General features: G+C 44.3%; 1 protein-coding gene across 1 annotated transcript in view; it reads left to right on the top strand.

Moving 5' to 3' along the window:
- Map1b (microtubule-associated protein 1B) overlaps nt 1-12,405 on the top strand; it is a 100,653-nt gene that overhangs the window by 70,464 nt on the left and 17,784 nt on the right. The window contains exons 3-4 of the mRNA XM_013015832.1: nt 5,661-5,743; nt 8,602-8,742. Of these exons, the coding sequence (XP_012871286.1) occupies nt 5,661-5,743; nt 8,602-8,742 (224 nt within the window). The remainder of the gene's footprint in view (nt 1-5,660; nt 5,744-8,601; nt 8,743-12,405) is intronic.

The raw sequence follows: 12,405 nt of genomic DNA on the forward strand, positions 1-12,405 counted from the left end.
AGCTACTGAGGAGGCTGAGATCTGAGGATCTCGGTTCAAAGCTAGCCTGGGCAGGAAAGTCCGTGAGACTCTTATCTCCAATAAACCACTAGAAAACCAGAAGTGGCATTGTGGCTCAAGCGGTAGAGCACTTGCCTTGAGCTGAAGAGCACAGGGACAGTGGCCAAGACCAGAGTTCAAGCCCCATGACCAATTAAAAAACAAAAAAAGAGCTTCTGGAGAACCTGTTGGTAATTACCTGTTGGTAATTTTCAGTTTCTGCACAGCACACCTTTCATTTCTTGCTTTTATCCATTTAGCTCAATTTTACCTAGGGAGTGTAACTGTCCTAAGATTTCTGGGTCTTTACACTGGGAGTTTTGCTGGTATAGAATCCCAATATCAAGTGCCATTTTTCCCCAAGAGAATCTGCTCTGATTTTCACTGGGAAAGAGGCTGGAAAAAGGTGGTAGCAAAGGCAGATAGCAGTGGTGGCTGACAGAGCACCGCCCCACCTCAGTCCAGATCATCAGTGAATCAGGACCTTCACCTTTGCTTTTCCCTGCAGAATAGAAATTGAAGGCTTTCTTTATTCTCCTCCAAATACTATTTCTTTTTTTTTTAGTTTTTTTAATTTTAATTTTTTGTGAACATACTGTACAGAGGGGTTACAATTACATGGGCAAGATAATGAGTACATTTCTTATCAAGCATTGCAGCCTCCTCCTTTGTTTACCCTTCACATCCCTTCCCAGCCTCCCCCCCGCCCCCCATCCAAATGCTATTTCTATATTATGCTTGCAAAGAGATCATTTTTTAGGGAAAAAAGTTGTAGAAATAAAGTTTAGGCTTGTGATCAGTCATGGAAAAGGAATGAAAATATTCATTCTTAACACCAATGGTTACTATCCTCTTAAGGGCAGTAGTTACTGTTTTCTCCAGGGTTGGCTTGAGCTCCAGTCCCTCCTGCCTTGGAGCTGGCCTGTTCTCTTTTGCTCTGGGCAGTTGCATTAGCAGTCGCCTGTATTGACACAGGGTTGCTCTGGCCCCAGCCCAGAATCTCCCAGCTGACATAATAGTCTAGCCGAAGTTAAGGTCTTCCAGCTACTGTGTTCTGGGGCTGCTGTGTGTGAGAGAAAAGTCAGCCATGTGTACAAGACCAAGTTTTGGTTGTGACTCTGTGTCTGAATCCAACCATAGTCAGCTTCTAAAAGAGTGTGGGTATATAGATGAATCTGAAACTCAATGACAAAGAGAGACCGTAAGAGTATCTTAGACTCTTATAGACATAGGACATACCATTTGGCTTTAAGAATTTTTTTGATAATTTTTTAATCCAGTGATTCATTTATTTGTTCACCTATTCAACTGCTTGCTTGCTTGCTTGATTTATTTGTGTGTGTGTGTGCGTGTGCGTTCGTGCGTGCATGCGCACACGCTCATATGCCAGTTTAAACTCAGGGCCTGGGTGTTGTCCCTAAGTTTTTTTGCTCAAGGCATTCTACTGCTTGAGCCATACCTCTACTTTTGGCTCTTTGGTGGTTAATTGGAGATAAATATCTAATGGTTTTTTCTGTCCAAGCTGGCTTTGAACCTCGGTTCTCAGATCTCAGTCTGAGTAGCCTGGTCTATTTAGAGCTATGTGCAGCAACATGTAGATATATGTAGTTTACCAGACGTCAGTATAACTGAAGGGCACATGCAACATTTTCCCAGCTTATCTTTGTTAGGGGGATTTCATTGTTATATCTCTGCACATGTTTACACTGTGCTCCGAATAATCTCATCCCCTCTATCACGCTCCCTGCCCCCACCCCCAGTAGCATTCCCAACAGGCCTGCTTGTTTTGTTTTCATAGATGGAGCTAATCTATTTCTACAATATTCAGCCTCCTTTGTCCTCCCTGCTAGCCCAACCCTCTCCTGCTAGACCCTACCCCCATCCCCACAGTTTATTTCTCCCCCAACCCCTATTGATCATCAGCTTTTGTTGAGTTTCTCTATGCTGCTCTCATGTGTATTCCCAATGTGTTATTCATTTGTTTTCCATTCTTCTCTCTCTCCTCCTAAGTGGTCTCTTAGCTTGCTTCATGTTTTATGTTTAATAGTATAAATAATTAAATATATTACATATATATGTAGTTTGTATGTGTTTTTATACATGTACACACATATACACATGTGTACTTAATATATCTTAAAATCATCTGGATAGTGAAACATTACTAAAATCGCCCCAACTTGAAAAGATTCATCTGTCAGGTTTTCAACAAGAAAATCATCCCAGTGATAGCTGAAAATGAAGACTGGCTTCTTTTTGAATCGTAGACATGGTGCGCACAGACAAAGCCCCATTGTCTGCCAGGACCCTGGTGCCTCAAGGCTCTCCAGACACTCCTGCCTCTCTGATTGTGAGGGGGAGCAGACCTTTTTTGCCATACCACAAGCTTCTCGCTGTCCCTCACTCCACCTTCTCGCTGTCCCTCACTCCACCTGCCCCTCACTCGGCCAGGCCAGGACCAGCTACACAGTTACATTCGGCTTCGTTTAGGTTAGAAGACATTTTCTTAGGTAGCCATAGGCGACAGTCATTCTGTCTCCAGGCTCACCTTGGTTGCCTTCAGACCAGCACTGAGTAAGACTAAGTACTCATAGGTGCTACCCAGTGGTTTCCCGGTGAGGGTGAGTGGTCAACAGGAAGAGCAGACTAGAATGATTGGAGCGTGGCTCTTTCGTTCTTGGGAACTTTTTTTTTTCCCTGAAGCGAGTGAATGAGACCTTTCCAGGCAAGGGTGGTGGCCTTTTCCTTCAGAAGGCCTGGCCTGCTTCCCAGTGTGAGACATGCTGCAACTATGCAGCTTGTAAGTGCCCCAGCCTCCCGCTGCGGGGGAACTGGCACCCACAGAGATGCTGGGAGGAGAGCTGGAACCACAGCCCTTTTGCCAGGCTGTGGCTCTGCCAGATGCTGGAAAGGCCCGGCCCCCAATGACATTGTCCTGGAGAGGAATCTGAGGCCACTAGTCCAGCCTCCATGAGATCAGGAGGCCTCTCTCTCCCTTGAAATTCCCTCCTTCATTTAAATCAATCCTATAAAAAAGCTTTTGTTAAAGGAGCAGCCATCTAGCATCTTGGGGGACGCTTTTCATTCTTCTCAGGACTTCCAAAGATGGACCAAAAGAAACCATTAGTTGAATTTCTAGATGAACTGGTCTGAATGTTGGCTTGTGTGAAGTGGAGGTCACCGGCAGCTGTCATGGGGCATTTGATGAAGACAGAGAGGAAGGGGACGTCTGGTGGATGGTAAGAAGCCCCTGGTCAGGAAGCTCCCACTACAGGGAGCTGGTAGGGATGAGCAGGAGCTTGTGCTGCAGCTGGGGTTGTTAGTTTGTGTATTTTTCAGGGTTAGGGCAGCGGGTGGCTGCCTTTAGGAAAGGAAGGGGCTCTGATTTCTCTCTTGGAGGGGAGAAGGGACTATTTTGTTCTCATCATCTTGTTGCAGTTTGCTTTTGTGAATTCCTTCAGAATACAGTCAGTGATGACAGTCATATTCCCAGGCATGGTACTGCCCGATGCTTTGGTATGAAGAAATAACCATTGTCTTCCTTTATCTTAACCTTCATCCTACTTTGTCTCAACTTCATGCCTTTTTTTTTGTTTGCTTCTTTTTGCTGCCCTACCACTTGAGCCATGTCTCCACTTCTAGCTTTTTGTAGGTTAGTTGGAGATAAAGTCTCAGATTTGTCTACCTGGGCTGGCTAGGATTACAGGTGTGAGCCATCAGTACTTGGCATTCAACTTCATGCCTTTGGCTTTAGCATTTCAGCACGTGCTTATAAAAGGCAAAAACAACCCCAAAAGCCCCAAAGTAATTTCCAACAAATTATCAGATGTAGCATCTCTAATAAATTGTTTTCCCCCATCATTATTTTAGTTTCATGGGCTTTAGCTCTTTGCCTGAGTGAACTATGTGTTGTTGTTCTGATGCGAAGTTTCTTCATCTTTACGAGTTTGGAATATGACACGAAATACTTCTACTTAACTTTCCTTTCTTGTCTTGATTTTTGTTATTATTGTCCCCCACCTTTTTTGGGGGGGTCAGTACTCTTCTCCTTAATGCTTCCTGGTTTCTTTTTTTAATGTATGTCTGGTTTTATTCCTTTGATCTGTTTCCTAGCTCCTCTTTTGGCATTTGACATAGTGCCTCATGTGTTTTTGCAAATCCTTTCCCAGTAACCCAGTGTAAGGAGGTCACCTAGGAAAGTTGTACAGCGAGGCAGCTCAAGTCCAAACTCTACTGATCTTGACCTCTTACTACTTATGTGACATTGGGCTAATTAATTCTCTTCTTTTGACTCATTGTTCTCTCAGTGATGGCCTGGGGGGGAGGGGGAGGGAGGAGAAGGGAGCGAGAATAAATCATAGCACCTATGTCATAGAGCTCTTCAGGGATTATATAGTCTTAGAACATTGCCTGATGCGGACATCGTTTAGTTTGGGCTGCTGCTATGTCTAATTAGCATCTACTGGTAAATCCTAGCTGTTACAGAAGTATGGAGGAGGAGCAAGGGCTTGCTGATGGTCATGCTGGTGCAGTTGAATTTCAGCTCTTTGATGGTATAAAGGAAGAAAGCTTAACTAACACGGGCTCCCTGAAGTGCTTGCTCTCCTCCTTGCCCCCCTCTCCCCCCTCCCTTCCTTCCTTATTGTTCCATTTCTGCCTTTCACTTGCATTTCCAGGTAGCAGATATGCTCTTGTCCTCTTCCCTTGTTCTGAACCTCCTTCTCTGTCCCTTTTCAGTTGCCTGGAAACTTAGGCTACAGGAAAGTATATATTCACCAACTCTTGCTATAGCAGCTTTGTGGCTCCCATCTCATGGTTCAGGGAGAGAAGAGTTGATAGAAGGCCATCCACAGGCCTCTTGTCAACATTGACTGCGGCTGGTTCAGCCACAGTGTAAGGCTAGGAGGTGTGGGAAGTGGCAGCTGCGTAGTGGAGGGCCCTGCATAGTTTCAAGCCCTTTGTAGCTAGACTTTCTCATCCCACACAACACCTTGCTTTGTTGTTCTCTACCAATTTTGCTTGTTTCTTAGGGAGGCAGTTTAGCCGCCCTATCCAGTGGGAGGGTTGTTCTCCACTTTTCTATGAGCAAGTGAATTAATTAATGAATACCCCAACAAAACGTAAGCTTGCCTCAGACAGCCATTCTAGCTGTTGGGGCTAATTGTTAGTCCTGGTTTCTGGATGTCATTCATTTTACAATAAGGCTCCTAATTAATCTGGGCACAGTTCTCACCAGAAGAAAGGCTGATAGGGAGAAACATCCCCAATTACCATGAGAAAGGAAATGTCAAGAGCCCTGTTGAGTTTTTCTGGCATCCACTGCCTTGTCTCTGATGAAAACCGCCATTAGGGCAGGAGGCTGCTTGGAGATCAACCATGAAAACGGGAGAGTGTGAGAGCCTGGCGAGCCCTGAGCCACACAGCCCCAGCTCTGGGACAGACCTGCGGTGTGCCTTCTCTCCTGTTCAGTAGCACTACCGTGTTTCCCAAGGCAGTGTAGAAGATCCTGGTACCTGGTGCTGCATCAGAGGCAGAGATTCTTCTGCCATCCCAGAAACAAGAAGGCAGCTTCCATCCAAAAAAGCTAAAGGCCTCTTCTTTGTGTGTTTTTGTGCTTGCAGGACAAAAGATCCTTCATCACCGAAGTGACATCTTGGAAACGGTGGTTCTGATCAACCCTTCCGACGAAGCAGTCAGCACAGAGGTAAGCACCTGCCTCTGCAGGGTCTCAGATTGGAGTCGGAGAGGGACACAAGGGGAGAAGTCCTGGGCCCAGGGGTATTTCCTAACCCCCAGCCGGTGGCTGGAGCTCTGCATCAGTACCACTTCGGATTGTCATACTCAATAAGGACGCCATGTAGCTGGAACCATAATTTTTTGTTGAGGCAAAGAAGAATGTAGGCTTTGGGGTGTGCATGGGGCACATGGCTGCAGGAGTAGAGCTGGGGGGGGGTAGCAGACTTCAAGTTATCTGTATCCTGAAACATAAACGAAAGGAACTTTTTTCTCCTTTTTCTGCAACCTTTTTTTTCTGATAATATTTTATGGAAAGAGTTGAGTTTTGTTATTTGTTCATTTTTTTAAATTTTATTTTACTGTAAAGATGCTGTACAGAGGGGTTACAGTTTCACGAGTAAAGCAATGAGTCCATTTCTTGTCGAGCATTGTTACCCCTTCCCTTGTTGTTCTCCCACTATCCCTTCCCTCCCCCACCTCCCTCACTCTTCCCTCCCCAGGAACTTTTGGAAAAACAGCATCTTAGAGACAAGCTGTGCAATAGCTTCTCCTTCTAATGTTCCTACTTAATGTGCTTTGAGGTACCAGCTACTCAGGACAGGCTATGATATAGCATGACTAAAATGTCAGTGTTGGTTATTGTTATTATATTATTATTATTAATTTTATAAAGGTGATGTACAGAGGTATTCTATTATTACTGACACATGAAATTATTGCTAGAGAGAGTAACTGGAGCTTTGGAGCTTACCTAAGAATTTGGCTGAAGCCAAGAATCCCTGATTACGCAGGCCAAGTTGCTGTTACAGCTCCATTTCTACATTGGTTTCATACCCTGGAGATTGAATTGCTTCTTTGGACATTAATGTAGCCAAAGATGCTGTGAGATCTGCAGTTTCTCTTGCCCCTGCTTTTATCATTTCTGATAATGTCCTGGCTTAAAAAAATGGAACACAATTCATATACCACTAAAAACATCCTTTTAAAGTGTATAGTACAATAATTTTTAGTTTATTTACAAAATTGTGCAACCATCACCACTACCTAATTCCAAGACATATGACCATCACTGGTCATCATAACTCCTCCTTAGACCTATTGGCTATCATTTCCCATTCTATCTGATGCTCTGGATCTATTTTCTATCTCTAGATTTGTCTGTTTCAGACATTTTCTATAAATGGAATTCAATAAATGGCTGGTTTTACTTAGTGTTTTTGTTTAGGGATGTTTTAGTATATATCAGAACTTCATTCCTTTTATGGCTATCTAATATCCATTGTAGCTATTGATCCATTCTTCAGTTGCTGGATAGTTGGGTTGCCTATCTACCTACCTACCTACCTACCTACCTACCTACCTACCTACCTACCTATCTGTGATGGTCCTGCATCTTGAATTCAGGACTTGGGTGCTGTCCGTGAGGTTTTTCCTCAAGACTAGTGCTCTACTACTTGAACCACAGCTCTCTATCTGGCCTTTTGGTAGTTAATTGGAGATAAGAGTCTCACAAAGTTACCTACCTGGGGTTGGCTTTGAACCACAATCCTCATCTCAGCCTCTTGAGCTAGGATTACAGACCTGAGCTACCAGTACCACTTTTTTGAGTGACATGATGTGGCCTATGTTGACCCATAGATACCTGCTGCAGCTTAGCAGAACCTCTTTACCAATCCATCTAAGAATGAGTTCACAAAAAAATGTTAGGATCGCAGTCTCCTTGTAACTAACAAAATTCACACATAATTATGATTTGAAAAGAACTGGAGGATTAATATGGCTAGACAGAATACCTAGAATCCACTGTGAGACATTAAAAAGGGAAAGTATTTTTTATTTTAATTTTTTGAGAAATCCTGGCTTACCAGTAGATTGGATGGGCCTGAAGAAATTGCTTGGGTTGTCTGTGATTAATCTGAAGGGCAATGGACTGTGTTCTGTTTACTCTGTGTGTGTGTGTGTGTGTGTGTGTTATCCAGGGCCTCATTTATGGGGCAAGCACTCTACCACTTGAACTACATCCCCAGCAGCCTGTTAACTTTTAAGCCTAGTGTGATGTGTGGCACGTAGCATGTGCTGAACATTCGTGAACTGGGCTCTGAACCAATGTCTTGATGCTTACAGTGGTGTTTCTGTGGAAGTCCAACTGGCTTTCTGCCACTTAAAGTTCACTGAGAGTTCTTTAGTGAAAACCATTTGCAACTGAGTTTCTAAGGTTTCTATTCAGGGGTAGGATTTTGTTGTTTAAGTTCAATGTCAGGTACCTGGTTGATCCCACTGGAGACAGCGTGTGGAACAGTGTGCTTGCTCTGTGGCTGGAAGGGAAGGGATTCTGGATAGGACAGATGAGTGGGGGGTACTATTTGGAACCTGTTCTTCTGAGAGGATATTTGGGGGACCTGGACTGTACGTGGTGACAGCCTGCCACATATTCACATGTCTTTCCCGGCCTCACAGCCTACATGCTGTGAGCAGATACTTCTGAACAGCTGTGTAACAGATACTTGCCAGCTGTGAAGATGGCTTTGAAAAAGGGGAGGAAAGTAAGGGGAGAAATCAGCCACCACTGTTGTCTTGGTTGAAGCAAAACTTTGAAAACTGGTATTCACTGGGGATCTAATGGCCACACTCATTAATTCTGCAGATAAATTCTACAGCCAGAGCTCTGTGCAACCCTCCCTGCCCCCATGCCTAGGGGAAGAAATTAGACTCTTAGAAAATGAGCGCCCTTTGTTGGGCAGAAGCTTAGTGTGCTCCCAAGGCTGGCAAGGCTGTGGGGGGAGTCGGGGCCCTGCCCACACTCACGTTCTGTGCCCGCTGTTTCAGGTGCGCTTGATGATCACCGACGCCGCCCGACATAAGCTGCTTGTGCTCACTGGGCAGTGCTTTGAGAACACCGGAGAGCTCATTCTCCAGTCCGGCTCTTTCTCCTTCCAGAACTTCATAGAGATTTTCACCGACCAAGAGGTGGGTTCCAGTTATTTGGTTATTTTTATGCCCCAGGCTGCTCTTTGAACACACTGGGGAGATAGAAGGAGGGGAGGGAGCATCACAGCCCCTGTGAAATAAGCAAAATTATGTGAGCCAAAACAGGGTCCTATGAGTCACTGCCAAAGACTGGAGTGACCTCATCGGTAATTGGTTGGAACCATCCCTGCTGTGTCTGAGATATAGATGGAGTGGTGAAGGGGTTGCCAGTGGCCCAGCATTGACAGAGAGCAAGTGTGATAGAGGATCTCTATGACAGAACCCCAGAGAAAAATCCAGGCTTTTTGTTTTCTGAGAGAATAGTCCAAAGATCTCTTGGACTTTGGGTAGTATGTCGTCCCCTTGGTCTTTTCTGGTACTTTTGTTTTTTTTTGGGGGGGGGGTCCGGTCATGGGGCCTGAACTCTGGGTCTGGGTGCTGTCTCTCAGCTCTTCAGCTCTAGGCTAGTGCTCTACCATTTGAGCCACAGCGCCACTTCCGGCTTTTTGCTTTTTGCTTATGTGGTGCTGAGGAATTGAAGCCAGGGCCTCTGGCATGCAAGGCATGCGCTCTACCACTGAGCCACCTTCCCGGCCCTTTTCTGGTACTTTTATCTACTTGTCTTGGTCCAATTGTTTCTAATTTCTCTTGCTTCTAATACCTGGTGTTGATGTTTGAACTTGGGCACTTAGGTTGTAGAAATAGCCCACAAAACAGAGAGAGATCCAGTAAAAGAGACATGCAGGAAAATAGGATATATCTGTGGCCCCCAATAAAGTAGGCTAGAGCTGGGTCACTGATGTTCTTCATACATATATCTCACTTATTCAAGGATGATACCTTTGAAACATTGACTATTGAAGGAAGTTAGTGACATTTGGTAAAATTAGATGAAACACTTGAATTTTATTTCTGCTTAAGCATTTGTCCTAGCCAGAAACTCTTCATACACATGTACTTTTTACATTGAGTATGTTTGCTTGTAGCAATTACAGAAATGATTGAGGACTGTTTCCACAGCTGGGGGAACCCACCTGTAGCGAAATGGAGAAGCTGAGGGTAGGCTGATACAAGTCACCACAGCACGTGACCTGTCTTCCATAGGCAGTGGAGTTGTCCATGTCCTGTGTGCTGCGAAGGGCCATGTGTCTTTCTAGAGTTAAACTCCTTTTACCCCAGAGTTTTACAAAGAGGTGTCTGTGTGCTTGTTCTCACAGACAAGAGCTGTAGAGAAACCACAGAGGCCTCACTTGAAGACCTCCATGAAACGCTGGTCAGATGGTTAAGACTTCTTAATATGAAATTGTGGAAAGGGACATTTTAGTTCGTTCTTGGTGACTTCGCAGCAATCAGGCACGGTGCTGTCTGTGTCTGGAGACACACAGCACTCGGTCCCCCTTCTCACTGCTGGCCTGTGTTTACCCTTGTGAAATGAAAGCTTCTCTTTCTCCTATGATTAGGCTCTCTTCCTCCAAGACTGTGGGAGTCAGGCTCCATGCCCCCTTGACTCTGATACATTACACTCGCAGGTGGTTAAAAGCCCAGTAAACCATTGCACAGTTGCATTGAGCCTGAGCTGCAATTCTCACTTGCCTACTGCTCTGAATTTGGGATGTAGTCATGGCAATGTCAGAATCTTTTTCAAGATTGTATTTTCAAAGGTGGACACAGGTGGTTCTTGCCTATAATCCTAGCTACTCAGAAAGGTGCGATCTGAGAACTGAGGTTCTAAGACAGCTAGGAAAATCTGTGAGACTCTGATCTTCAATTAGTCACCAAAAAGACAGAAGTGAAGACGTGGCTCAAGTGGTAGAGCATCAGCTTTGAGCAAAAAAATTAAGGGGGGTTTAAAAGAATTGTATCTTGAAATTAATCTCACACACAGAGAGCCAGGGCAGTTGGCATTTGTTTAGCAGCTCAGAGGTCTCTCTCTGTCTCTGTCTGTCTGTCTCTCTCTCTCTCACACATACACATACTTCATCCACATCTTGTCCCAACTACAGAAGAGAACTGCAGAGGCCTGGAAGTGGCTCAGACTGGATGAGCAGTCAAGTGGTCTGCTTGTAATCTCAGTTCTGCCCTGAGCCCTTAGCTCATTTGTATGCACATGTGCACATTTCTGAATTCCTATTCAGTTCTGTAGTTTGTTTCTAGTGGCTAGTTTCTACTCACATTGTTGTTGTTGCTGCTGGTGGAGTGTGTGTGTGTGTGTGTGTGTGTGTGTGTGTGTATGTTTGCCATAGCACCAAACAAAAGAAATATGTAAAGCAAAGCATTTATCATTGCCAAGACTTTATATAGAGAAATATCATACTTCTTCCATCTTGACCCTAAGTAATACTGTCCCTTTTAGATTTTATTTTTGGCAGTCGTCCGGCTTGAACTCTGGGACTGGGTGCTGTCCTTCAGCTCTTCAGCTCAAGGCTAGCACTCTACCACTTGAGCCACAGTGCCACTTCCAGTTTTCTGGTGGTTTATTGGAAAGAGTCTCACGGACTTTCCTGCAAGGGCTGGCTTTGAACTGTGATCCTCAGATCTCAGCCTCATGAGTAGCTAGGATTACAGGGGTGAGCCACCAACACTCAGCAATACTCCCCTTTTTAAATAAGACCAGTGTTATTAATAGTAAAAATTACTAGTTAATTAATTTTTATGAATGATGGAAGCTGAGCTCTTATACAATGAGCTGTGCCTGTGTCAGATGTTATCATTTACAAAAAGACAAAGAAAGATGTACTTGAGAAATTTGGGGTCTGCGGAAGGGCAGATTCCCCAGAGTTTTTAATCATAGGGGCAGATTCCTTGTTTTGCTTAGACAGGCATCATGAGGTCAGAGAGTAGATCCTGCAGTGCTCTGCTGCCTTCCTACCTGCCACCCTGATACTGATGCTCAGCACATGTGGGAAAGGATCCCTATAGTTTTCTCTAACAGCTTCCTGCCCGTCAATGATGTCAGGGCAGTAGGGAAAGGAGAGGTAAGAGAAAACACCAGGTAGATTTCACTTTCTTCCTCCTACCCCAACCATAGCATCTCGGAGCATTATCTCTCTTTTTTTTAAAAAAAATATATTTTTATTGTGAAAATACTGTACAGAGGGGTCACAATTACATGGGTAAGATAATGAGCACATTTCTTATCAAGCATTGTAGCCTCCTGCTTTGTTTCCCCCTCCCCCCCAAAAGTTGTAAAGTTCGTTTTTCGACATAACGACTTGTACATCTCATTGTTGCAATGGGTCCTCCTGTATCCCTGTTTTAACGATTTGTTTTTTCCCTTCCCCTCCACATATACCAACATCATTTATAGTGAAATCAGGGGTTGTACCATGGGGGAGGGACATGCAAGGCAACAAAGACATAATCTTATAAATATGTTAGAAACAATCTCATGAAAGATCTCTCTCTCTCTCTCTTTTGTCAGTCGTGGGGCTTGAGCTCTAGGCCTGGGAGCTGTCCCTGAGCAATTCAGCTCAAGGCTCATGCTCTACCACTTGAGCCACTTCTAGTTTTCTGGTGTTTTTTTTTAATTGTGATTAAGTGATTACATAATTTCCCAAATTTCACAGTATTGTGGAATAATGATGCTCATTTAAAGTCACAAGCTCATTCTAACTTTCCTGGAGCAAATTGTCTATCATGGTCTATAACATATAACGGTGTACA

This window comes from Dipodomys ordii, unplaced genomic scaffold, assembly GCF_000151885.1.
Source record: "Dipodomys ordii isolate 6190 unplaced genomic scaffold, Dord_2.0 Scaffold28, whole genome shotgun sequence".
NCBI classification, from domain to species: Eukaryota; Metazoa; Chordata; class Mammalia; order Rodentia; family Heteromyidae; genus Dipodomys; species Dipodomys ordii.